This window comes from Chionomys nivalis, chromosome 10 (genome assembly GCF_950005125.1).
Source record: "Chionomys nivalis chromosome 10, mChiNiv1.1, whole genome shotgun sequence".
In the NCBI taxonomy this organism is placed as follows: Eukaryota; Metazoa; Chordata; class Mammalia; order Rodentia; family Cricetidae; genus Chionomys; species Chionomys nivalis.
Genome location: NC_080095.1, coordinates 53,157,752 through 53,185,567, shown reverse-complemented (window position 1 = coordinate 53,185,567; position 27,816 = coordinate 53,157,752). Strand labels below are relative to the sequence as shown.

Below are 27,816 nucleotides of genomic sequence, written 5' to 3'. Positions count from 1 at the left end.
CCCGGACCTCCAAACGGGAGCGTCAGGCTTCTCCTTGGCCAGCTCGGGTTCTCAGCCTCGCGAGGACCCCGCCCCGCCCCCGCGCCGAGGCTACCCCTCGGCCAGCTGACCGCCTCTCGTCTCCGTCGGTGTCTCCGCGATGCCGCTCTACGAGGGCCTCGGGAGCGGCGGCGAGAAGACGGCGGTCGTCATCGACCTGGGAGAAGCCTTCACCAAGTGAGTGGCCGTGGGAGGCTGCGGGCCCCGGGAAGGGCGGTGGTCACGGCCCGGCAGCTGTCGCTAGGCCCGTGGGACGCAGACGCCCGCCCTCATAGCCCCGGAGGCAAAGCCCAGTCCTCCGCGGGATTGTGTTGTCTAGGAGGACTCGGTGGATCCGGTGGACTGAGTAGGGGCTCGACTATCTGAGAGGCCCAGGAAGCTTCGGGAACTGCTTTGTCCCCGCCTACGGTGGTCAGGGGCCATCCCTGCAGGTTGGACAGCGGTGACCCAGAGTCTGCCCAGCTCTGGCTGGGTCAGATAGGCAAGCAGCGATCGGATCGTAAGGCATTTAAAGGAGCCCTGTTGTTTCTGGAAATAGATTGTTCCCCAAGACTGTAGGAAACGCAGCTAGGAAGACGAGGCACATCAAGATGTGAAACCGTATAGATAAAACTGGAAGTTCTGTAGGTTACCCGGAACACTTAGAACACATCCTGCACGTAAAAAAAAAAAAAAAAAAAAAAAAAAAAAAAAAGCATTTTGTAAACACTAGAATAGTGGTCCTCAAAGATGCAGAAGTTTCTTTCAAAGGCAGAGATGAGAGGCACAAATACACAACCCTTAGAACGTTTGGACAGTGTCAGCGGGCTGTTAGAATGTTTGAGGTCTTTGGACTATCCGTCTAAGAGTCGTATTGGACTCAAGAGAAAATGCAGAATTATATCGCATATATGTATATATGAGGTGATGTTGTATAAGAAATACATATTAGGCAGGAAAGAAAACTGACAGAATTACATCATATATACACACAAATATATATGAAGTGATTTATGAAAGAAATGTTTGAATTTTTTACACATCTGTAAGCAGTAGATATTGAGTAACTACTAAGTAAATGGCCACAGGAACATACTTAAAAATTGGTCCTTAGGAGCTATAGAGTTGGATTAAACATAGTTGTTGATTTTTCTCTCATTCTCTGCAAGACCCTTTCATATTATTTTATTTTTAAAAACATTAATGTGCTAAATAATTAGAGATTACTACCCAAAAATAATTATTTTGGCTATACATTGAAGAAATAAATTACTATATAGGGCTATAATCTAAAACACATAACTTAAAAATGATGTCAGGGAGAACTTAAGCTACCCCATTGCATGTGTCTGGAGGACTTTGAGGAGCACTGAATGTAAATAACGTGGGGATGAGAATGGAGCGAGAAGCCAGGCGGTGCTGGCTCATGCCTTTAGAGGCAGGCAGATCTCTGAGTTCCAGGTCAGCCAGGAGTAAAAAAATAGAAAAGAGATCTGGGCACGAGAGAACAGAATCAAAAAGTACCTAGGAGAACAAAAGGTATGACTTAAGGGTAAATTTGCATTGTAATAATTTTTGCAATTTTTTAAACAAAATTTGTTTTACTAACACAAGAGAAATCTGGCACTTACCGACACGCTTCTCATATCCCCTCATTGAATGATGCCTGACTGTTGAAGGAAGTTCCATAGTTGTATCCGGGGTCATAAAAATAAATGTCTTGTCTAAAATGTAATAGAACTAAGAAGTGGGGAGAATAAAATGAGATACTGGCTTATTTCAGTATAACAAATTTGATATACTTTGTTTCTTCCTTTAACATGCTATAAAATTATCAATAGATGTTATTATCTTTTTAGATTTTTTTTTCTTTGACCCTTTAAGTGCAGCAGAGGTATTTCCAGTTGTTTTGTGGCAATTGTTTCTCTGGCACAGATTTAGAAAGAATGTAATAAGCTGAGTGTTTAATTTTCCATTTCTTTGCAGGTGTGGATTTGCGGGAGAAACTGGTCCACGATGTATAATTCCTAGTGTGATAAAAAGAGCTGGCATGTCTAAGGTATTTCTTTTTTAAACAAATCAGAAAACTATGGGCTAGCAAGATGGTCCAGTGGATAAAAGTGCATGTAGAGCAAGCCTGGCACCTGTGGTCAACTCCAGAACCATGTAAAGATAGAAAGACCCAGTTCCACCAAGTTGTTACCTGACCTCCACACAAGTTCTGTGACACCATGCATGCACACTCTGCACGTGTGTATGCACCCCCATGTACACATACATACTAATAATATGTGCAATTTAGAAAAAAAAGCACAAAAAGATTGTTTTGTTAGTAAAAGAAAGGGCTGGAGAGATGGCTCAGCGGTTAAGAGCATTGCCTGCTCTTCCAAAGGTCCTGAGTTCAATTCCCAGCAACCACATGGTGATCTGTAATGAGGTCTGGTGCCCTCTTCTGGCCTTCAGGCATACACGCAGAAAGAATATTGTATACATAATAAATAAATAAATAAATGAAATAATTTTAATTTTTTACAGCCAATCAAAGTTGTTCAGTATAATATCAATACAGAAGAATTGTATTCCTACTTAAAGGAATTCATCCACATACTGTATTTCAGGTAAGTTGAAACTTTATTTTAGGGTTGATTTTTTTTTTTTCGTAACTTCAGCACTTAGATAGATTTTTTTCCCCCTAATAATGCCGTCATTATCAGGACTGAGGCTTTTTGCCCAGTGGTAGAGCACTTGCTTATTAGCATGCTCCAAGTCTGCCTTCTGTCCTGGGCGCCAGTGGGGGGGGGTGTTCTGTATCTGCCTGCTGTGGTTCCAAGAAGTGAAAACAGCACATCAAAGAGTAGCCGTGGAGTGCGTCTAGAATAACACAAGTCATTTCTAGTACTTCTGGGAAATAAATTTATTAGACTTTTGTAGTTTTCAAGTTAATGTCTGTAGTACCTGGAGTTTGGTGAGCCCACTTTTGCAAATCTACAAAAGAAAATACCTGTTTAATGGCTAATGATGGTGATGGTAATGGCTGTAGTCCCTGTACAGTGCTTGATATACCCAAGAACGCAGAAACATCATCTTCTGAAGTAATGAAATGAAGATGTCTTTTTGTCATAAAACATCTTAAGATATGGTGGTACAGTTTATTCTTAAATTATGTTACTTACCAAAAAAGTACAGAACTTTATTTCCTTTTAAAAACAAAACTATCATTTTTTCAGGCATCTGTTGGTGAATCCCAGAGACCGCCGGGTTGTGGTTATTGAGTCGGTATTATGTCCTTCCCACTTCAGAGAGACACTTACTCGTGTTCTTTTCAAATATTTTGAGGTACCTATTTTTATTTTTAATGTGTATGTGTGTGTTTGTGTGCACATGTGTATGTGAGTATTCATAGAGGCCAAAGGTCCAGTGTTTTCCTTAATCGTTATCTATCTTATTTTTTCATTTATTTTTGATATTTTTGAAGTCTTAGAAAGTCCAGGTTGACCTCAGACTTGCTGCGTAGCTGAGGATGACCTTGAACTTCTGATCCTCCTGCCTTGACCATTGTCTGCACTGCTTTCAACAGTCTTCTAAGAACCTATAGAACAATCCATTTGAGCCCTCAACACGCAGTGACTCCAAGTGCTCCAAGTTCCAACATCCTTCCAGTTTATCACAGCAATATGCCACAGACCTGCTACCAAGCAATAGGGTTTCTGTTGCTGTGATGAAACACCTTGACCAAGAGCAGCTTTGGGGAGGAAAGGGCTTACTTCTCTTACACTTCTAGGTTACAGTCTGTCACTGAGGGAAGTCAGAGCAGGAACCTGGAGGCAGGAGCTGATTCAGAAGCCATGGAAGCACACTACTTACTGACTTGCTCAGCCTACTTTCTTATAGAACCCAGGACCACCAGTTCACAGTGGACTGAATCTGAGCCCCTGCATCTCCCCGTATCAAGCATGAATTTAAAAAATTGCTCCCCAGACTTGCCTACAGCCTGATCTTACAGAGGCTGGGCTTCCCCTTTCCCAGACGACAGTAGCCTGTGTCAGTCGACATGAAAGTAGCCAGCACGCGCCTTTGCCTTCAGGTGCTAGGGTTACATATGGGCCTCGCGGCTGTTTTTGTGCAGTGCTGGAGACTGCACTCGTGACTTCATGCATGCAAAGTAGGTACTCCTACTGAGCCACGTCTTAGGGTCTCTGATGGAGCCAGTCAGCCTGGCTGCCATGAAGTCCCTGCTCTGTCTCAGCACTGGCATCACAGGCTGTCCTACTGCACCCAGCTTTATTTGTATGACTGCTGGGGTGATCTGAGCTCAAGTCCTCATGCTCACACAACAAGCACTTTCCTGAGGAGACACCTCCCCAAATCCTTGAGATACCTATTTTTAAATGAAATTAAAGAAGGCAGGAGGATAACTCAGTGCTAGGGCATTTGCCTGGCATGTACACTGTTCAGAAAATAGATAAATCTTACATACTACATTTTAGCAAAATGTTTAAACCAAGTCCACATTGTATCTCATGAAGTGGGAGGTCCCAGGAATGGGGGTTATCTCTTAATTTTAGTAACATTACTTGTAATCTTCATTTTATAAGAACAGGAATATGCTGTAAGTTTATTACATTTCATAGTGAGCCAGAATCTTCTTAAATTTTTAAAAATCTCTATCTTGAAATTAAAGTCCTTTTCAAAGAGGGAATGGACGATTATTTAAAATTAATAGAGTATATTAGAAATTAGATGTAAGCTGGGCAGTGATGGTTGTCTGAAACCCTAGTATTTGGGAAATAGAGGCAAAAGAGTAATGGTCACCTTCTGTACATAGTGAATTTGAGGCCCTGTCTCAGAGAAAAGTTAATTATATGTAAATATTTGTATATGTTTTCCCAAAGTCAAAATGTACTTAATACTTAAAAACACCTTGGCAAAGATGATTAATTGTCAGTCATTTTGGTAAGACAAGTCTGAAGAAACAAGTCCTCTGCCATTGCCCTTCCTGAGCAAACTCAGGAGTTTGCTGCAATGAGAAGACAGCAGGATAGTACGGCAGATCAGCTCTAGCTGAGGGGAAAGTCTGCATTTATACTGAAGGATTTCAGTTGGGTTTACATTGGTACCCTTATCTTGTATTGTATATAACAGAATACCTTCTCTATTTAAGTAAAAAGAAATTAAAAGTAATAATCTGGGGAGTAGAGAGATGGCTCAGTGGTTAAGGGTATTGACTGTTCTTCCAGAGGACCCGGGTTCAATTCCCAGCATCCACATGGCAGTTCAAACTGTCTATAACTCCAGTTCCGGGGATTCTGGCATCCTCACACAGACATACATTGGCAAAACACCAATGCATGTAAAATTGTTTTGAAAAAATGAAACAAGCCAGGCAGTGGTAGCGCATGCCCTTAATCCCAACACTAGGAGGCAGAGACAGGCGGATCTCTGAGTTCGAGGTCAGACTAGTCTACAGAGTTAGTTCCAGGACAGGCTCCAAAACTACAGAGAAAGAAACCCTGTCTCGAAAAACCAATAGATATGGATGGATGGATGGATGGATGGATGGATGGATATGAAATAAAGAGCCAGGCGATGGTAGCACACGCCTTTAATCCCATCAGAAGCACGTGGATCTCTGAGTTCGAGACCAGCCTGGTCTACAAAGTGAGTTTCAGGACAGCTAGAACTGTTACACAGAAAAACCCTGTCTCAGCCGGGCGGTGGTGGCGCACGCCTTTAATCCCAGCACTCGGGAGGCAGAGGCAGGTGGATCTCTGTGAGTTCGAGACCAGCCTGGTCTACGAGAGCTAGTTCCAGGACAGGCTCCAAAACCACAGAGAAACCCTGTCTCGAAAAACCAAAAAAAAAAAAAAAAAAAAAAAGAAAGAAAAAAGAAAAACCCTGTCTCGAAAAACAAAACAAAAAAACCAACTATTATTTTTTATCTATCATTTGATTATAAAAGACTGTCATGTTTTGATCAAGTATCTGTATCTGTGCTATCACCAAATCTAGCAAATTCTCACTGTAAAAAGAAATTATTAGTAGTTAAGTATTTTAGTTTATAGTTTTGCTTCTCAATTTATACTGCTAAGTTATGGTGAGATTTCAAATTTTTTAAAATTTATTTAGAGACAGGGTTTTTCTGTGTGGCCTTGGCTGTCCTGGAACTTGCTCTGTAGACTAGGCTGGCCTCAAACTCACAGAGATCTGCCTGCCTCTGCCTCCCGAGTGCTGGGATTAGAGGTATATGCTACCACCACTGGGCTGATTTTAAACTTTTAAAGAGTTTTTATTATTACTGTGTATATGCACATGATGATGGATGACTGTACCACAGTTTCAGTGTAGAGTTCAGAGATCAATTTTGGAGACAATTCTAGTTTTACATGGGTTCCAGGGATCAAACTCTAATTTCCAGGCTTGTGCCCCAAGTGATTGATTATACCTGCTGAACCATCTTGCCAGCCCCGGGTGTTTTTAATAGTTCATAGTGCAAACTTTGCAGATAATGATAATCATTATTTGCCTAGCAGGGTGTGGTAATACATTCCTATAATCTCAGCACTTGGGAGGATGGTGCAGGAGGATCAGCAGTTTAAGATTATCCTCAACTACATACCAAGTTCAAGACCCTGGGAGGGCTGTTGATGCATTAGGGGGTAAGGTGCTTGCCAGTAAGCCTAACAACATGAGTTTATTCAATCCCCAGGACCTATATGGGAGGGAGAGAATTCCCACAAGTTATCCTCTGACTTCCACATGTGTGCTGTACACACGTGGACACGCACACATGCCCACACACTCGCAGAATAAATTTTAAAGGGGGAAAAAAGACAGCCTGAGCTACATGACACTCTTGTCTTAAATAAGTAAGTGGAAAGAATTGTTTCCTAAAGCTGGACATAAGAGTGCATGCCTGTGATCCCAACCCTAGAGTGAGCAAGTCACCGGAGTTCGTGGACAGCCTGCCTGTTTCATCCTGCCCCGAATGGAGGGAGAGGTGGGGAAACTCTTCCCAGTATTTTTATCTGGATGGCAAAGGCATCTATTCTTTAGTATCATCTTCCTCTGAATGTACATTTTCTGGGCTTTTATTTCTTTCAATATTTTACTTCAAAAAAAGTAGTGTTGATTAAAAATGCTTCAGAATTGTCATTCAGGAATGAAACAGCCCAGTTAAATTCTGTTTATTTAACCTAGTTACTTCTGTTTATTGCAATATACTTTGATTATTGAGAAAATTCATCTGAATCAGAAAACTAGTTCTTCATTTAACACCGATAATTGCTTGAACAAATGTAAATCAATGGAGTGTGCCTGTGGCGTCCTTAAATACTGCTTATGCCCCTGGTCTCACCGCTGTGCTGTTGTTTTCCAGGTTCCGTCTGTCTTACTTGCTCCAAGTCATCTGATGGCTCTCCTGACACTTGGGATTAATTCTGCCATGGTCCTGGATTGTGGATACAGGGAAAGCCTGGTGTTGCCTGTATCTTTTTATCAATTATCCCATGTTATGGGTTTTTTTTTTTTAACTCATTTTAACTAAAGTAATTAGGCTTCTAAAAATAATTTTTGTTATTAAACTATTTTGGATTACTGTGTACAATATGAGTTATCATGTGGTAAAGTTCGTAGACTTATAAAAATTCGACTTTAGGCCGGGCGTTGGTGGCGCACGCCTTTAATCCCAGCACTTGGGAGGCAGAGGCAGGTGGATCTCTGTGAGTTCGAGACCAGCCTGGTCTACAAGAGCTAGTTCCAGGACAGGCTCCAAAACCACAGAGAAACCCTGTCTCGAAAAACCAAAAAAAAAAAAAAAAATTCGACTTTATATAGAAGTTATCATTATAATTCAGTCCTACCTAGTTTATGCTCCAGAAGCAGGTCTGGTCAATATTATGTTCAGTTTTCAAGATGAATTATCAGCTAATGAGGATAATTAAATTCTAATAAAAGAAGTCCTATAAAGAATAATTGGACAAATTAAAATGAGAAAGTAAAACTAAGAAAAGAATTTTAAATGGTAGAATGAAATTGGCCTTCATTATAGAGAAAAAGATCATTTTTTTCAATAGTATACCATTGGGTTTATGAGCTGGGCAGGTAAGGACAAATCTAGGCTGTGCTTCATGCTTACAGGATACCACTCAAGTAGTTTACACTCTTGGCCTCAGTTTCCTTGTCTGTAAAATCCTGATGCTGTTTCATCTCAGGAAAAGGTAGTCTTTTAATGTAGGACCTGACGTGTAGTTTATCTCATGCCGCGAGGGACAGCTAATAATTCAGGCAGGCAAAGTAGTTTATTCCTTTCGATAGAAACACTTAAAATATAGGTAGCGTTATGACTTGTCACAGTGAATGTTGCTGCGTTGAAAGTGTAGTTAAAGTACATGAACATAAGTCTAGCAGTTTTAAGAGCTAGGTTTATCTGAGAAGAAATGTTTACAGGAGGGAAATAATCATTTACTCCTGAAGAACTAAGCTAGGCAGTAGCTTCTCAACTATGAAGTACTTTGTGTTTAATTCTCAAAACAATCCTGCCACACAAGTACTGTTCTTTTCATCTAAGTGAGAAAATGAAAAGTTAGTCAAGTTTACTAAGCATGTGACTAGGCTGTAAACCTGGGTCTGTGTCCCACACTGACATTCCCATCAATATTCTTTCTCCTTTTCATAAGTAGTGTACTGGGGCTGGAGAGATGGCTCAGCGGTTAAGAGCATTGCCTGCTCTTCCAAAGGTCCTGAGTTCAATTCCCAGCAACCACATGGTGGCTCACAACCATCTGTAATGAAGTCTGGTGCCCTCTTCTGGCCTTCAGGCATACACGCAGAAAGAATATTGTATACATAATAAATAAATATTTAAAAAAAAAAAAAAAAGTAGTGTACTTACGGAATGTTGACCTGAACGGTGTATGAAGTAAGGTAATGGTGTGCAGTACGGTCCTGAGCACTTTCTTTCAGCTCAGCTGGTAGAAATACAGGTGGGCCACGTACAGAATTTAAATATGTCTAAGAAATTCATATAAATTAAAGCAGTAAGGTTAATAGCATACTTTATTAGCCCAGTATATTGAAAATACTATTTCTCTGTGTAATCATATAAAAATAATCCGTAGTTTTTTTTTCCTTTATTAAACTTTTGTAAGTTTGCCTTGTAACTTAGGCTCTTAAAGATGTAAAGTTCTGAACAGCTGAACAGCACTCAGCAGGCCTATATTGCTGGTGGCTACCATGTTGGATGCCTCTGCCCTAATGAATGAGTTGTGATATGTGTGTGTATGTGCACATTTACGTCTGTTTTTTCTGGTGGAGACTGTGTAAAAGACTTGCTCTTAACTTTTCTGTAACCTTTTAAAACAAGAAGTACGAATTTACCACCAAGGTTGATTAGAGCAATATGGTAGAGGGTAATGTACGTATCAGGGAAACATTGTATCTGCTCATATGGTGATGGCCTTGACTCCACTCTAGATATATGAAGGCATCCCAGTGCTGAACTGCTGGGGAGCGCTCCCCTTAGGAGGAAAAGCCCTTCACAAGTAAGTTTCTTGAATGTTTTCTTACCAATGCCACAAAAGCCAGTGCTTGGAATCTGATTTGTTTGTTTGTTTGTTTGTTGTTTTTTGTTTTTCAAGACAGGGTTTCTCTGTAGCTTTCTTTTTGGAGCCTGTCCTGGAACAAACTCTGTAGATCAGGCTAGACTCGATCGAACTCACAGAGATCCACCTGTCACTGCCTCCCAAGTGCTGGGATTAAAGGTGTGCACCACCATCACCCGGCTGGAATTTGATTTTTAATTTATTCTATTCTCTTTTAGATTTGAATTCATTCATCAGATTTTTTTTTGAGATTATTAATATAATTACAAATTTTCACCCTTCCTTTTCCTCCTTCCAAGCCCTTCCATTTACTCTCCCCTCCTTCAAAGTCATGGCCCTTTTTTCACTAATTGTTATTACGTGTGAGTGTGTGTGTGTGTGTGTACATATATATATATCCCTAAATACAACTTTTTGAGTCCATATCATGTTACCTGTATACATGTTTTCAGGGCTGACACTTAGCAGTAGACAGCCAGTTGGTGCGCTCTTCCGTGGGGACAACCACCTCTCCACTCCAGCTTTCCTCAGTTGCCTGTGGTTCTTTGTAGAAGTTTGCGACCTTAAGGGCTTTTCCTTGTCCACTTAGGCATGCTCAGCGATAGTATCTTTATTTAGCTCATATTTGACTTATGGATGTAGCTTCTGATATTACTAGGAGAAAGACTCTCCCAACAAACTCCCTGGTCCTCTTTCCCTTTGTGATCTCCCTACCCCTCTTCTGCAGTGTTCCCTAAGCCTGGAGTGCAGGGGTGTCTTGTAGTTGTATCCGCTGGGTCTGGACTCCACAGCTCTACATTTTGATTGATTGTAGTTTTCTGTAGTGGTCTTCATTTCTTGCAAAGAGAAGTTTCCTTATAAGGGGTGAGGACTGCAAATATATCTAAAGATTTAGAGTCGGGCTGGAGAGATGGCTCAGTGGTTAAGAGCATTGCCTGCTCTTCCAAAGGTCCTGAGTTCAATTCCCAGCAACCACATGCTGGCTCACAACCATCTGTAATGAGGTCTGGTGCCCTCTTCTGGCCTGCAGGCATATACACAGACAGAATATTATATACATAATAAATAAATATTTTTTTAAAAAAATATTTAAAGTCAAGAGCCTCCTATGAGAGACAACATGTTACATTGTTTTTCCAGTTCTGGGTTATCTCACTCAATATGATCTTTTCTAGTTCCATCCTTTACCTGCAACGTTCATGATTTCATTTTTCTTTAGAGCTGAATAGTACTCAGTGTATTTTCTTTACATAAACACTTACATGCTATGTAAAGTGTGTAAGTACCACATTTTCATTATCCATTTGTTGGTTAAAGTACATTTCAGTTGTTTCCACCTCCTCCCCACCCCCCAAGACAGGGTTTCTCTGTGTGACAGTCCTGGCTGCCTGGAATTTGCTTTGTAGACCAGGCTGACCTTGAATTCACAAAGATCCACCTGCCTCTGCTACCCAAGTGCTGGGATTAAAGGCGCCACCACACCTGGTTTATTTCCATTTCCTGGCTTGTTGTGAATAGAGCTGCAGTGAACGTGGCTGAGCATGTATCTGTGGAGTAGGATATCAAGCCCTTTTGGCGTGTGCCAAGAAGCGGTATAGCTGGGTCATATGGTAGATTTATTTTTAGCTTTTTGAGAACTCTCCACACTGGTTTCTAGAGTATCTGCACAATTTGCAATCCCAGCAGCAGTGAAAGAGGGTCCCCTTTCCTCTGCATCCCTTCCCCCGTTTCGTATCGGTTCTTTCATTGATCTTTGCCGTTATGACTGCAATAAGACAAAATCTCAAAATTGTTTTCCTTTGCATTTTCTGATTGCTGGGACGATGAACATTTTTTGAGATATTTCTCAGTCATTATTTCCCTTCTTTTGAGAACTCTGTTCAGGTCCCAAGACCATTATTTGAATGGGTCATTCAAATACCTATTAGGTGAAGTTATTAAATAAGACAAGATTACCAGTTGCGGTATTTTAATTTCAATAACTTTTTCAAATTTCAGGGAGTTGGAAACTCAACTGTTGGAACAATGTACTGTTGACACTGGTGCTGCTAAAGGACAGAGCCTTCCCTCAGTGATGGGTAATACGCCGTTTAAGAGTGGTCTGTGCTCTTCGTGCTTTTACCTTGTATTTTAACCTCTGCCCATTGCTAGTTAGCCTTGCGTTCCCACACCTCTTGACCTTGCTCTAGTGATGTCATTGTTGCGCTTAGTCGGTCCAGCGGTGTGTCAGTCATCTTTTCTAGATCTCACGTTATATCTCAAGCCATCTTTCCTCCTGAGCTCCCCTCTCTGTTTCTGGTATTCTTCCTTCTGTATTCTGCACTTATTTTCTTTATTAGTGATTCTAAGGGGGATTTGGGTTTTTTGTTTTGTTTTGTTTTCTAATGACTTGAAAGCCTCTATCCTCTCTTCCTCTGACTAGTCACCACAGCATGCTGTCTATTCTCAGATGGAGCCTGGGTCTGATCTTTCTGAACTTGATGCTCATATTTCCACGAGATTGTTAGATATAAACTATGTACATCTTAAAGCCTAGAACTGGTACTCCCAGAAGTAAACACAGCATCTCTTCTTTTGTAATTTTTCAGTTATTATTATTAGATAAAGGTAATATCTTAGTGAAGAGGGGGAATGATAAAATTATATTTTAATTTCTTTAAAAAATGTAGGCCGGGCGGTGGTGGCGCACGCCTTTAATCCCAGCACTCGGGAGGCAGAGACAGGCGGATCTCTGTGAGTTCGAGACCAGCCTGGTCTACAAGAGCTAGTTCCAGGACAGACTCCAAAACCACAGAGAAACCCTGTCTCAAAAAAACCAAAAAAAAAAAAAAAAAAAAAATGGCCGGGCGGTGGTGGCGCACGCCTTTAATCCCAGCACTTGGGAGGCAGAGGCAGGCGGATCTCTGTGAGTTCGAGACCAGCCTGGTCTACAAGAGCTAGTTCCAGGACAGGCTCCAAAACCACAGAGAAACCCTGTCTCGAAAAACCAAAAAAAAAAAAAAAAAAATGTAATAACATCTTCCAGGACAGCCAGGGGTGCACAGAGAAACCCTGACTCAAAAAACACAAGCACAAGTACCAATAACATCACCATCTCTATTTCTTCTTCTAGAAAGCGGGGAGTTAGCATTCCAGCTCCTCCTCAGAAAAGTCTTCCTAATTTCACTTGTTTTCCACCAGCACAGGCCTGCTCTGGTGAAGCAGAGCCGCTGTGACTTAGCTTTCACTATCTCCTGCTTGTTCGCTTGTGGGCCTGTGCGTCACAGGTTTGACTTATTTCATACTATTGTCAGAGATAACTTTCCCTAGACGGGGAAGAAGTTTTTTGGTGCCTGTAGATTAACCCACATTTCACATCTGCTACACATTTCCTGGTAACATCACTCCATCCTCCCTCCTAGCCAGCTCTAGCTCTGTTACTCCTAGTCATCCCGTCAGCCAAGAGCACTTGTTTGCCAACCTCTGTCTTCATCTTAGTGTTTCCTGAGAACTGCCGCCCACCCCACCCCACCCCACTGCTTAGGCTTTTCATCCTGTGCGTGACCGGCTGGAATTTGCCTCTTGAAGGTTTCTCCTGTCTTCCCGAAGCAGAGTAGGTTTTCCTTTAGGGAACTCTCATATGACAAAAACTTTGAGGGTCCCGGGCTTACTTTTTAGATTGACAGCATCTAGTACAAAAGTATGCTGGAAAGAAAAAATGCAGTTTTAGGGATAGTTAGCTTTGCTTTTTATGTTTCCTTATGGTCCTTTCTTGATAGTTAAAATAGGAATTTTCATTTGATTATAGAAGTCCCATTAGTTTTTCTATAGCAAATAAGTTTTGTTACTATCTTAGTATATCATTGGTGACAGTTAAATTAGGAAAAGTCTCCAAAGATAGTAAGTTTAGCATTCTGGAATGTTTTTTAAGTCTTACTTTAAACTAAACATATGCTGTGTACAGTAGCATCCACTTGTGGCCGAGGCAGGGACATTGCATTGAAGTAGCCCAGGCAGCATATGTAGGCCCTTACTTGGGGATGGAGGGTTCTGACTATAATGTTAGGAAGTCTACATTCTTGAGTTACTCTCCACAGTGAACATTCTTTGACTTATTCTGATCTTTCGTGACCATACCCCTCAGAATCCTAATCATTAGTACATGTCTGACATTGAGAAGTCAGAACTGCCATTGTTTCCTGAATGTCACAGAGGACAACCAGAGATGTAAACCAATTGAAAGTGTTCTCCCTGAATTCCTTAGCAGAGCTTAGATGAAAATCTCTGGTTTACTGGAGACCCTCAAATGAATTTCAGGTTATCCTCTTTCATTTAGTATTTAGAACCTACTTTTAAAAGAATGATAATTTCATTACTCTGAAAACCAGGTAGATTGGGAATTCAGGACCCTGTCCCCAGAAATGAGAATTTAAGTGCCCTGATTTGGAAAGTATGTAATATAAATTATATACCAAACATGTTGTTATTTTGTTCTACTAAAATGACTGAAATTAAGTGGAATTTTACAGAGCCAGTGAATGGCTGTCATTTCCATTCTTTACTTGGAAAGTGTAAACAGTTATTTGCCAAGATTATCTCCTCTTTTTAAAGTAGCTTATATCTAATCAAATTAAGCCCCTTTTCAGTCCTTCTTTACGTTGACCAACAGAAAACTGCTTCTTCCCCGCTGTTGGTTGGAAGTTTTGAATAGTCCTAGAAAGAGGGTCGAGCTGTAAAATGCCATGGCGTCAGCCCTTATTCTCGGGTTGCTGATTCCTACAATACAGTTCCTTCTTTCTTGCTTGTTTATAGCCAGCATTAAATCTTGCAAAATCTCTTTACCATCTTGAGAAGTAAATTTTAACAGTTGTTTGGCTTGTCCTTTTCTTTGAGGTGAGGCCTCATGTAGTCTAAGTTGTAAATTCACGATCGGGCTAAAGTTGTTCTTCACTCCCCTGCTCCAGCCACTAATGCCTGTGTATTGGGGTACAGATAGATGTATGGCACACCTGGATAAGTAGGAATTGTCAACACTAAAAGCATTTTGAATACCTTTTATATATATGTTTATAAGCTTATAAACTATAATTACCATGATATGAAGCACAAAAGTAAGAAATTGAAAAGAACAAGATAATTAGAAGTAAGATGGATGCTGGTGCACACCTTTAATCCCAGCACTCGGGAGGCAGAGGCAGGGGCTCCCCTAAGAGCAACTCTCTGTGAGTTCAAGGCCAGCCTGGTCTACAGGAGCTATATTTCAGGACAGGCTCCATAGCTATAGAGTCTTCCTGTCTCAAAAAAACAAACTAAAAAAGATAATTAGAAGAAATTCTAAATCTAAAGTTACACTTTGTTGGGTTGGTGTAGGATGCAGGAGTTAAACCCAATGCATTGTCTTAGGGCTCTATCACTGAGTTATACCCTGGCCTCTACAGCCATACTTGAAGTTTTGATTGTGAGCTGTAGCCTTTAGCAGCTGAGCTCTCTCGCCAGCCCACTGAAGTCATACTTACTACATGTTTTACTCTTTTCCAAGCACAGTGTGATTAAATATGCCACTTTCAAGTTATGGGTTAATACTTTGAGATTGTGGGTTTAGATTATATTTTACCCAAGGAATTAGTGTTATACTTGCTTATTTATCATGATCCATTTCTTTATCAAAAGCTCCTTTGTTTTTAGATACCAATCAAAATATTTTTGAGAATTGGTTTAGAAAACATTATTTTATTATATATTATTTTGAGATAGGGTCTTACTATATAGCCTTGACTATCCTGGAGCTCAATACGTAGAGCAGGCTGCCCTCCGACTTAAAATCGATCAGACTACCTATGTCTCTCAAGTGCTAGGATTAAAGGTGTGAGACACTACACATGGCTGGTTTAGAAGATTTTAAATTTAGGTTAGGCCGGGCGGTGGTGGCGCACGCCTTTAATCCCAGCACTCGGGAGGCAGAGGCAGGCGGATCTCTGTGAGTTCGAGACCAGCCTGGTCTACAAGAGCTAGTTCCAGGACAGGCTCCAAAACCACAGAGAAACCCTGTCTCAAAAAAAAAACAAAAAAAAAACAAAAAAAAAAAAATTTAGGTTAGAAAATGGTATTTCTGTTTCTGCCTCAGAAATCCAGCGTGCTGACAAATAATCTGTAGCATATCCCAAAGGTTACTTCTGAACTCTTTGTGTATGTGTTTTACTTGCTTGTTTCTGAGACTAAGTCTTGTTATGTAGTCTTAGTATGTAGCCCAGACTGGCCTTGAACTTGGAACAGTCCTCCTGCCTTAGCTTCCCAAGCCACCTTGCCTAGCCTTTTCCTCTTCTTTTTAAATGTCCTCTTTAGAAGGGATTGGGAAAGAGCAGAGGGTGCTAGGGGAGTAGTGTGATTCAACTGTTGTATTCATGTATGGAGATAGAGTTCTTTATGAATCCCATTGTTGTGTACAGTTAACGTATGCCAAGGAAAAAATAATCAGCCGGGCGATGGTGGCGCACGCCTTTAATCCCAGCACTCGGGAGGCAGAGGCAGGTGGATCTCTATGAGTTCGAGACCAGCCTGGTCTACAGAGCTAGTTCCAGGACAGTCTCCAAAACCACAGAGAAACCCTGTCTCGAAAAACCAAAAAAAAAAAAAGAAAGAAAAAATAATCAAACGTACCATGTACTTGGAAGTAAAGATTAAAAGATGGTGTGTGCTTCTTTTTTTTCTTTTTTTTTTTTTTTTGGTTTTTCGAGACAGGGTTTCTCTGTGGTTTTGGTGCCTGTCCCGGAACTAGCTCTTGTAGACCAGGCTGGCCTCGAACTCCCAGAGATCCGCCTGCCTCTGCCGAGTGCTGGGATTAAAGGCGTGCGCCACCACCGCCTGGCTGTGTGCTTCTTTTTAAAAATATGTGCTGGGGTCGGTTAACAGCAAGATAGCTCGGGATGAAAGCACTTGCTGACCGGAATTTGCTTTTGGGAACCTTCATGGTAAAGGAACAGAATGACTCCTACAAGCTGTCCTCTCACTGCCACGTGTGCCGGGGCACATGCTTGTCTTCCCCGCATCTGTGCTGGTTCGTAGTGTTGCTGCAGCTCTTGCCATATGAAAGATGTAAACTCAGAACTTAACTTTTTTTTAAGATTGTAATAACTACTCATCTGTTAACCCTATACTTTCCTTATGATGGGAAAGATTTCCTTAGTCTTTTCTGCTATATTAAGTATCTTTGGAGTGCTGGGTGTTGGCCCCACAGTCTCATGGATCTCGTTTGTGCCCTGTGCTGCTGGCCCTGTTGTGAGATGCACAAGCTCATGGCTCCATAGCCCTGTTACACTCATGGTCTGCCTCTCTGCTGTCTGCACGTGGAGGGATGAGACTTCATCCCTAAGAGCAAAGTTGCTTTTGGTGTTAGTCTTTTAAAATGATTATTTTTTCATTTTACTTAAATGAAAAATAGGGAAATGGATAGAATTTAATACGATTTTTTTAAAAAGGTATTTAAGTTCTTTAATTCTTAATAAAATTCTTTTCAGGTTCAGTTCCAGAAAGTGTCTTAGAGGATATTAAAGGTAAGCAGAGTTTTTCTATCAATGTGTGGATCCTTGGCATGAGCTCAGGTTGTCAGGCTTGACAGGAAGTGCCCTAACCTGAGCCATCTATCTTTCTGACCTGATGTTCCCATTTTTGACCTTTTCATTCTTTAGTGTTAGTTTGAAGGGCATGGGTTTCTAAAAATCCAGATAGAAAATATATTCAGAATGAAATAGATGTGGCATGTGCCTAAAATCTCAGTACCTGGGACAAATACATACATACATACATAGCAAGTTCCACGCCAGCTAGGGCTATATCCAATGAGACCCTGTCTAGACAAACAAAACAAAACAAAAAACAGCCATGTTTCTGAATAGTATGTTCAACAATAGGAATTTATTTTTTTAAAAAGATTTATTTGTTTTAGTTGTCTGAATGTTTTACCTGCATGTATGTATGTACCATGTGAGTACTTGTTGCCTGTGGGGGTCAGAAGGCATCAGATTCCCTGGAAGTGGAGCTAGGATAGTAATGAACCACCCTGCAAGTGCTGGGCACTGACCCTGGTCCTCTGGAAGAGCAAGTGTTGTTGACTGCTGAGTCATTGTCTCCAGCCCCTAGCAGAATCTATCTTCAAATGACTAGTAAACACATTACATAGTTGTGTGTTTGCAATGTTTTATGAATAATTTGACTAAAGTCTTTAGATTTCTTGCATTCAGCCCCGCTTTTCCTCAGATTTTAAGTTTTACTCCAGTGTCTAAGGGCCTTATTAAAGGTATTTGCAGAAAAAATTCTTTAGTGTTCAAAATGCAGAAATGGATAGAGTAGTGGGTAGGAAGTGCTGCTGCAGAAACCCAAGCTGAGAACCAAGTGCAGTTTTGTGTCTTCACTAAGATTTTTTAAAGGAACAAAAGAGAAAACTGAAACTGGCAAACCTGAGCACACAGCTGTTGAATTGGGAGAGCTGTCTTCCCTGCTGGTGCAGTTTATTTGTATTGTTACCTCTCCAAGGGCGGTCAAATGGCAGGACAGCTTCTGCAAAGGTATTTTTAGACCGTAGCTTTGTAGGCAACACTCCCTTAGAGAAAGACCCCTGTGCCCTGCTCTTGAGTGTCTGTCTTTCTTCCTGGGCTTCTCTAATTCTCTGCCTCCCGCATCCTCTCTATCTCCCTGACTGACCCCTCTTGTTTCTCTCTTTTTTTTTTCTCGAGACAGGGTTTCTCTGTGGCTTTGGAGCCTGTCCTGGAACTCCCTTTGTAGCCCAGGCTGGCCTCGAACTCCCAGAGATCCGCCTGCCTCTGCCTCCCGAGTGCTGGGATTAAAGGCGTGCGCCACCACCGCCCGGCTCTTGTTTTTCTCTTAAACTTCATACTTAAGCCTGTATTGAAATATCTCTAGTAAAACCTCAGCTGTGGTTAACAGCACTGACTGCTCTTCCAGAGGTTCTGAGTTCAATTCCCAGCAACCACATGGTGGCTCACAACCGTCTGTAATGAGATCTGGCGCCCTCTTCTGGTGTGTGGGCATACATGGAGACAGAATGTTGTATACATAAGAAATAAATAAATCTTTAAAATAAATAAGTCAGTGTGGTGTCGTCCACGTGCTTGGGATTGGCAGCCTGAACCTCGGTCCTGAAATTTTTGAGCCTGTATTAACTACAGGACTAAAGGAATTTATGATGGAAAATATCTCTGTACAACCAGAACCTAAGATTTTTGAAGACATGGCTGTGTACTTCACAGAGCAGGAACTGGCCAGCTTGACACTTGACCAGAAGGCCGTGTACAAGGATGTGGTGCTTGAGAACTTTACACATGTGGCTTTACTGGGGTACCTCGCAAAAGTAAGACAATATGTTCAACTGACCGCCGAAGCAGAGTCATCCAGGGTGAAGGCCTTCCTCTAAGTCAGCCGTGATGGAAGACGGAGGAGGCGAGGTCAGAGCCATGTCACTGCTGTCAAGTGCAGTGTTTTCTGTAGCCAGGCAGATTTCCGTCCAAGTAGATGTTTTATTGCTCTTAGTTCATTAAAGTTGTGCATTAAAAAATAAATAAATAAATAAATAAAATAAAGCAATGAAATAATATGTGATTTTACAGAAGACGAATACTTAATTGTATGTTCATGTGAATAGAATTGTTCTAAGGTATAAGTCCCCCATTCGTTTAACAACAAGCAGTACAAAGGCTCCATTTCCTCCTTTCTTCAGTGCGTACGTGCTTTGTAAGTGATCTGAAGCGCGGACTACAAATCCAAGCAGCAAAGTTTAATATTGATGGGAACACTGAGGTAAGCTTAGAAATTACATCTTTCTGAAAGCTACTTATATGTTTGCTTATAATTACACTTTTTTTTTTTTTTTTTTTTTTTTTTAACATTTCAGCGTCCGTCTCCACCCCCAAATGTTGACTACCCATTGGATGGAGAGAAGATTCTACATGTGCTGGGATCAATCAGGTTAGACAGTGATTAGTGTGAGCCAAACAATGTGTTAAATTTTGACTCTGAACAATATTTGTATAAGCCTTCAGGTGAGTGTTGCTAGGTTAATGGTAAGATGTTCCTCATGATGCTTCAATTTTTTTTGTAACTATTTAGCTTTTTAAGGTTTTAAAAATGATCTTTCCTGTTTCTCAAAATAATTCAGAATTATTTTAATGAAACTAACAGTGTTTTGAAAAGCAGAAGAAAATATGTTTTAAAAGGGTTGGAATCTCTTTTAAGAAGCAAGTAGTACCCAGCACTCGGGAGGCAGAGGCAGGCGGATCTCTGTGAGTTCGAGACCAGCCTGGTCTACAAGAGCTAGTTCCAGGACAGGCTCCAAAACCACAGAGAAACCCTGTCTCGAAAAACCAAAAAAAAAAAAAAAACAACAAAAAACCACAGAGGAGCCAGGTTCAGTTTCTAGGACCCACATGGTAACTCAGAACTGTCTGTAACTAGTTCCAGGATGTGCAGTGCCCTCCTCTGGCCTTGGCGGGTACTACATGCACGCGGTACACAAACATGCATGCAGGCAGAATACCCATACGCATAAAATAAGTAAAGTAAAAATTTTAAAACATTGTTTTGTTACAATGAACATATATTCCAAATAAATTCAATCTTTAGGATCCATTGGTAGTTCACAAATTATTACTTGTGTCATTATTTTTCAGATACTGTAATAAAAACTACTGTTAAGGATTTACATAGTTATATTGATAACAGCCTACTTATATTGCTAGCAGTGTAATTTTATTTATATCCTAATTTTATGAGATTATAAATTTCTTTTTTGTTTTTCCAGACAGGGTATCAAAGTATAGCCCAGGCAGACCTCAAACAATGTTTATCCTCCTACCTTAGCCACTTGAGAGCTGCTATTATGACGGGTTTAAACATTCCATCTTTAAGACATAATATCAAAAGATGCACTGAAAACAGTTACACACCATACTGGATATCCTTTTAAGTTTTAGGGTAACAGGGTGAGATGTCAAAAGCATGAACATAAATACATAGAAGTTAAAGATTATAAATTGAGGGGCCCATCAATGTGAAAATGTACCTTTCAATAGTCGTATTTATTTGTTTGCTTCCTTGCTTGTTGGTTTATTTATTTATTTTAGCTTTTAAAGACATAGTTTCTCTGTGTAGCTCTGACTGTCCTGGGACTTGCTCTGTAGACCAGGCTGCTTCTGCCTCTCGAGTGCTGGGATTAAAGACATGCGCCACTACTGCCCAGCAGCTTCCCTGTCGTAGGCAGCAAGCAGCAGTCCTAAGAAGGGAAGGGAAAGGAAGAGTGCATCCTCTCCTCTTTAAGGAACATTCTAGAGCTGCAGGTCTCTCTGTCTCGTCTGCTGCTTACCTCTGTCTGCTGTCTGGGAGGTTGGTACATGTGTCATAGTTTAGCAGATGGCAAGAGGCATAATACACCCAGATGACAGATGGATCTGTGAGCTAGGTGTGCTGCACACACCTGCAATTCCAGCATTTGGGAGGCTGAAACAGATGGATCATAGGTTCAAGGTCACCTTAGGCTACATACTGAGTCCCTGTCTTTAAAAAGTTTTTTAAAGAGGTTCATTGTTTTGGGTTTCTTTTAAATTTTCACATAATTCCAAACTTAGAGATTGATGGAAAGGAAATACAGAAACTGACTATGGTGGTGCACACCTTTAAGCACTTGGGCGGCAGAGGCAGTGGATCTCTGTGAGTTCTCTCTCTGTGAGTTCTAGGCTCACCTGGTCCACATAGTGAATTCCAGGACCGCCAAGGCTATATAGAGAGACCTTATCTCAAATTTTAAATAATAAATTGTTACTGGTATACAGTGTACGTAGAGTTCTTTGCAATTTTATGTGTATGTACATTTCTGTGATCTACACTACAACAATAAAGTTTTAAACTGTTATCCCATGAAACTGACTTGATAAAATTGCTTTCCACTAGATTATTATGTGTAATCCATGATTGTCTGTGATGTGATCGTTAGAGTTTTCGTTACACATAAAGCAATATTTCCTATTGTAAACATCCTATTACTAATGTCATATATTTTAAAAAATACAAATAAACAAATTTGATTTTAAAAGAACTATGCCAAATAGAAGAAGAAAAATACTGCTTAATCTTATATCTAGAAACAGATTATAACAGTGGCTACTAGGGCTTAGAGGGGGGTGAAGGAAAGTAGATCAAAGGGCATAAACTTGCACTATACAAAATGATGACTATAACTGGTAATGTATGTTATATACTGGAAAGTTTCTGGAAGAATAAATTGTAGCTACTCTTATTACAAAAGAGGTGACTATGGAAGATGATAGGTCATCATTTCATTATGTATGCCTATATTAAAACATTATGTTGTATGTCTTAAATATGTACACTGAGAAATACTTTTCACCCCAAAGCCCTTTCTCCTGGTGCCCCATGTTTGTTGCTTTCCTGTTTTATTACACAGGGTCCTGTGTAGCCCAGGCTGCCCTCGGATCTGTAGCAGTCCCTCTGCTTTACCTTTCTTGTGTGCTGGCATCCCGAGTGGGGTCACACGTGAATTCCAGCACACGGGCGGTAGAGACGAGGATAAGGAGTTTGAAGTCAGCTTCAGCTGCATGGAACCTTGCCTGCTTCAGAAAAACTTTTTAAAAAGCAAAGAATTTTGTTAACATTTACAGAGTACAACTTCTTTTCTATTGTTATGTTTGGGGAGGGGTAATGAAATCCAGAACATTTAAATCTTATTTCCTCAGTAGCTCACATTTGAGGAATGCTTCCCGTGTGTCAAACCTTGTTTTACAAGCATACTGCATCCTCCTCTCAGCCCTGGAGGTAGACACTGTTTTCCTCATTTACAGTGAGAAAAAGCTTTGTATTTTATTAAGTAATTAATGAAGGTGGCATTGCCACTTAAAAACATTGTAAATCTAACCAGTGCTTTATTCCATGTCATATAATGCCAATAAAGTGCTCTCTTTTCTTTTTAATCTCACTAGAGATTCAGTTGTGGAAATTCTTTTTGAACAAGATAATGAGGAGAAATCAGTTGCCACCTTAATACTGGATTCCCTTTTGCAGGTATTTATAGTTTGCCTTTGTTGTCATGGTTCTTCAAAGAAAAAAATGTTAGATATTGTCTGCATTTTTCCTTATTATATATTATTTATAAGAATAAGGTAACTGGGCAGTGGTGGCACATGCTTTTAGTCCCAGGACTTGGGAGGCAGAGGCAGGTGAATCTCTGAGGCCAGCCTGGTCTACAGAGTGAGTTTCAAAATAAATAAATAAAAGAATAAAGTACTTTTCTAGTCTTATTGTAATTTTTATAGAAGATGGTTACCTTTTTAAAAAAATATTTTACTTTTTTATTTATTTTTATTTATTTTTTGGTTTTTTCGAGATAGGGTTTCTCTGTAGCTTTGGAGCCTGTCCTGGAACTTCCTTTGTAGACCAGGCTGGCCTCGAACTCCCAGAGATCCACCTGCCTCTGCCTCCTGAGTGCTGGGATTAAAGGCATGCACCACCACCACCCAGCTAAAAAAATATTTTACTTTTTTAAAATTTGTTTTTGTTTTGGTGTATAATTCAATATATAGTGAATGACCAGGCTATTCTTGACTTGTGGCAATTCTTCCTCTTCCTCTCGAGTGCTGGGATCACAGGTATGCACCACCACACCTGGCTTACATTTTCTTTTTTTTTTTTAATTTATTTATTTATTATGTATACAGTATTCTCAGTGTTCTGTCTGCATGTATGCCTGCAGGCCAGCAGAAGGCACCAGATCTCGTTACAGATGGTTGTGAGCCACCATGTGGTTGCTGGGAATTGAACTCAGGACCTTTGGAAGAGCAAGCAGTGCTCCTCACCACTGAGACTTCTCTCCAGCCCCTACATTTTCTTACTTTAACTTTTCTGTGGAATTTTACAGTTAATGCTACTAAGAACAATGGCAGTTGAGTGGCCAGTGCAGGGGAATGACGAATTCCAGGCAGCCTGGCTTGTATCGAGAAGTCATGCTAGTGTGGCTCACATAGTAAGGCCGTCTCAAATAAACCTTTTTCTTAGTATTTTAAAAATATCCATAGGGCCACCAAGATGAATCAGCAAGTAAGGATACTTGCAAGAAATCTGATGGCCTAGGACACACATAGTAGAATCCGCTCCTGCAGGTTGTCCTCTATTTTCCAAATGTGTGCTGTGACATGCCCACATCAATACACTTAGACACATATAAAATACATGAATGTAAAGACCATGCAAAAACCCCACATTTCTAGTTAATGAGTTTGACTTGCACTGAATGAGATATGGTATCTCAGACCAGGTAATGAGTTTGAACAAAGCAACTCCTCTCAGAGCAGATACCAGACTTCTTTTGGACCTTGTGTAACTTTTAGTTTCCCCAAATTCAGTTCTGTATGGTATTAGGTTTTCAGGTGTTTGAGGCTTCTATATCTTTGTTTAGTGACTGTGTCACTGTAGAACTCCATCTGAAATACCATCACTGTGGAAGGCAATGTCCACCTCGCAGAAGCATTTCTTGAAGAACTAGATCATTCCCAAGTCTTAGACCTCATGAGGAAGTGCAGTTCTTAGAGGGTCTGAGTGAGCGTGGTCTGGCTGTGACGTGGGGCACTCCATGGGTTGCCTGGCTGATCCGATTGGCTCTGCAGAGCTCACTTCTTTTCTCTGGGAGCTGTGGTGAGAGCATGACTTTTCAGAGAGGGGCGTGTCCTCCAGTCAGGGTAGATGAACAGCTGTGCTGTGCTGCGGGACCCTCCTGACAAGCTCTGAGAGTGCTGTCTAACCCAGCAGCTGGCCTTAGGTATAGGAGGATAAACAATAATACCTTGAAAATTAGGTTTTAAGCTAGCATGTGCCTATTATTCAGCACTCTAAAGGTAGAGAAAGGAGAATTATAAGTTCAAGGCTAACTCCAGGTGTGTGGTGAGTTTCTGACTATATTTAGCTATCTGTCTCAAGTAAACAAAAGTTAACGGGATGGTGGTGATGGTTAAATGTTACCTACTTTCTAAAACTGTGGTCCAGCTAGAAGGCTTAGTGGGTAAAGGCACTTGCCACCAAGCATGGTAACCTACTTAGTAGAGCAGAGCTCACTCCTGCAAATTGTCCTCTAATCTCTGTACAAGCACTGACTCCTGTATGCCTGTGTGTGTGCGTGTGTGCACATGTGCGTGCTTGCATGTGCGTGTGCACACGCGCGATCTTTAGATTGTTGTAGAGGGTAATACAGAGGCTGAGTGTGGTAGGGCTTGAATCCTTGAATCCCAGCACTTGAATAAAGAAATAGTACAGTCCTTTGCAGTGCTGCTGCTGGTGTATATAGTGTCCATTTCTGTGTAGTAAATCTAGCTAAACAGTGTTTATCAAACTAAAAATTGTTTTCTTCTTCAATAACAGTGCCCAATAGACACCAGGAAGCAACTGGCAGAGAACTTGGTAATCATAGGCGGCACATCCATGCTGCCAGGATTTCTCCACAGATTGCTTGCGGAAATACGGTATTTGGTAGAAAGACCAAAATATAAAAAGACACTTGGCGCCAAGTCCTTCCGAATTCATACTCCACCTGCAAAGGCTAATTGTGTGGCCTGGCTGGGAGGTAAGAACTGAGTCCTCAGTGTATTTCTTTTTTCTTTTTTCTTTTTTTTTTTTTTTTTAAGTTGAGATATGATATCTTGCCCAAGTCCTTTAACTGGTGAATAGCAAAGTTAACACTCCACATCCTTTTTTTTTTTTAATATTTATTTATTTGTTATGTATACAATGTTCTGTCCGTATGTATGCCTGCAGGCCAGAAGAGGGCACCAGACCTCATTACAGATGGTTGTGAGCCACCATGTGGTTGCTGGGAATTGAACTCAGGACCTTTGGAAGAGCAGGCAATGCTCTTAACCGCTGAGCCATCTCTCCAGCCCCTGAGTGTATTTCTAACGAATGCATCAAAGTAAATGGTTCACTGTTCAAAACTAACCACCTCCTAAGTAGAACCTGTAGCTGGGTCACATGACTGTTATCCTCTCACAATCCACTGTCAGAAATGGTGTTGATGTTGGGAAAACTTAGCCACAGATGATGATGAAAATATATTTTCCACTGAGAAATAAACCCCACAATCCAATTAGTTAGGAAGCTGAAGCAGGAGGATCAAGAGTTTGAGGCAAGCCTGGGCTACATAATGAATTCTAAGCTAGTTTAAGCTACAAAGTGAGACCTGCCTCAAATGAACAAATAATTTTCTTAAAGTGTGACTTTTCTCTTAAAGAATTATATGCCTATTTCTGCTGGCCTTTGTACTGTGATTTTTTTTTTTTTTAAGTAAACTTCATCCTTAGGAATGGATGTGGTGGCACTTTTTTATCCCAGTACTCTGGAGGCAGAGGCAGGCAGATCTCGTGAGTTTGAAGACAACATGGTCTACATAGTGAGCTCCAGGCATAGAATACAGAGTACAACCCTGTCTCAAATGCATTTGAAGTCATCCCTCAGAATAGTGAAAACAGCGGCTGTGTTCCAGAGTAATTGCTGTTACTGGAAGCATTGGTTCTCGTGTGGAATTGGTTCTCTGCTCTACCGTTGCTTTGTGGTGGAGCTCACCGAATGCTCTAAACATGGTGTCAGCACTGGATAATCATATAGTCTAGTAAGTAGCTACCTAGGGAGATAGCCACAGATGTGTACATCATACATTGTGTATTTCATGATAGAGCCAGTGTCAGGATTTTTAAATGAATGCAGTACTATTTCTTGTATGGTAGAATTTGGTTAATTTTGATTTTTCCTCTAGGATTAGATTTAGAAGCTGTATTGTTTTTTTTATAAAAATTGCTTTATGCATCTTTTTAAGATTTTTCATGCCAGCTGGTGGTGGCGCACGCCTATAACCCCAGCACTTGGGAGGCTTGAGTTAAGACCAGCCTGGTCTTAGAGAGAGTTCCAGGACAGCCTGGTCTTAGAGAGAGCTCCCGGACAGCCTGGTCTTAGAGAGAGTTCCAGGACAGCCTGGTCTTAGAGAGAGCTCCAGGACAGCCAGGGCTGTTAGACATAGAAACGCTGTCTCGATAAAAAAAATTTTTTTTTTTTTTTTTTTCAGTTTAAATCTTAAGACTTTGGGGCTGGAGAAAGGACTCAGTGTCAGTGGTTGGGGGCACTGGCTGCTCTTCCAGAGGACCCGGGTTCAATTCCCAGCACCCACATGGCAGCTCACAACTGTCTGTAACTCCAGTTCCAATGGATCAGACACCTTCTCACCATTGCACATAAAATAAAAAGTTAAATAAATTATATTTTTAAAAGAATGAAAAACATCTTAAGGCTTAAATCATGCCTATTGGACTTTGCAGTTTTATTTAAAGACATGTAGCAGTCGTGAGCAAGAAAACTTGAGTCTTTCCTAAGGGTGACAGTCCTTCCCCCTTATTGTTCCACTGTGTTGTAGGTTTTGTAGTTTTATACTCACTGTGAGCTGCAGAGGGTCGTTTAGGGACTTTCAGCATAGGAGTCTCATGGCTGATCCTGTTGTTGAGAACTCCACTGAACCAGAATGGAGAGTGTGATGGGCACTGCTGGATTTCCCGGCCCCTTTTCATAACACGATGTGTGCAGCTTACACTTCTCTGGTATATCATCTTAGCTATAAAAGTCTTCTCACTACACAGGGGCTGTTTTTGGAGCATTGCAAGATATTCTTGGGAGCCGATCCGTTTCAAAGGAATATTATAATCAGACGGGCCGCATACCTGACTGGTGCTCTCTCAACAACCCACCTTTGGAAATGATGTTTGATGTTGGGAAGACGCAGCCACCGCTGATGAAAAGAGCATTTTCCACCGAGAAATAAAAGTCTGAATAAATTCAGCCTTGCTTTATTTCAAATGCTTAATTAGTAATAAACTGTACAAAGTATGTAGGATGCTTTAATATATATATAAGTGACTTTTATGTGACAGCATTTCTGTGTTTTCTCTTTGCATTAATATTGATCTCATTTGTCTCTTGTGTAATACGGTAAATAGTGGATTCCTGTGCGATATGCTGTATTTATATCAATAAACAGAGTTAAGCTGTTTGATTTTGGAAGTTTATTATGTAGTTCAGTTTCCTCCACAGCTCACATAATCTGTCTTGCATTAGAAACCACTCTATTTTTAGCAATTAATTCAGTCCGTGAATATTATTAGCCTTTCCCAGT

At 40.8% G+C, this 27,816-nt stretch overlaps 1 protein-coding gene across 1 annotated transcript; it reads left to right on the top strand.

Moving 5' to 3' along the window:
• Actr10 (actin related protein 10) lies at positions 1–27,693 on the top strand. The gene is made up of 13 exons (XM_057782975.1): positions 1–216; positions 2,005–2,077; positions 2,554–2,636; positions 3,246–3,354; positions 7,394–7,501; positions 9,490–9,557; positions 11,616–11,695; positions 17,111–17,146; positions 19,327–19,406; positions 19,501–19,574; positions 22,598–22,679; positions 25,026–25,227; positions 27,284–27,693. The coding sequence occupies exons 1-13, from the start codon at positions 140–142 to the stop codon at positions 27,463–27,465; spliced, it is 1,254 nt and encodes a 417-aa protein (XP_057638958.1). The 5' UTR covers positions 1–139; the 3' UTR covers positions 27,466–27,693.
• The last annotated feature ends 123 nt before the right edge of the window (positions 27,694–27,816 follow it).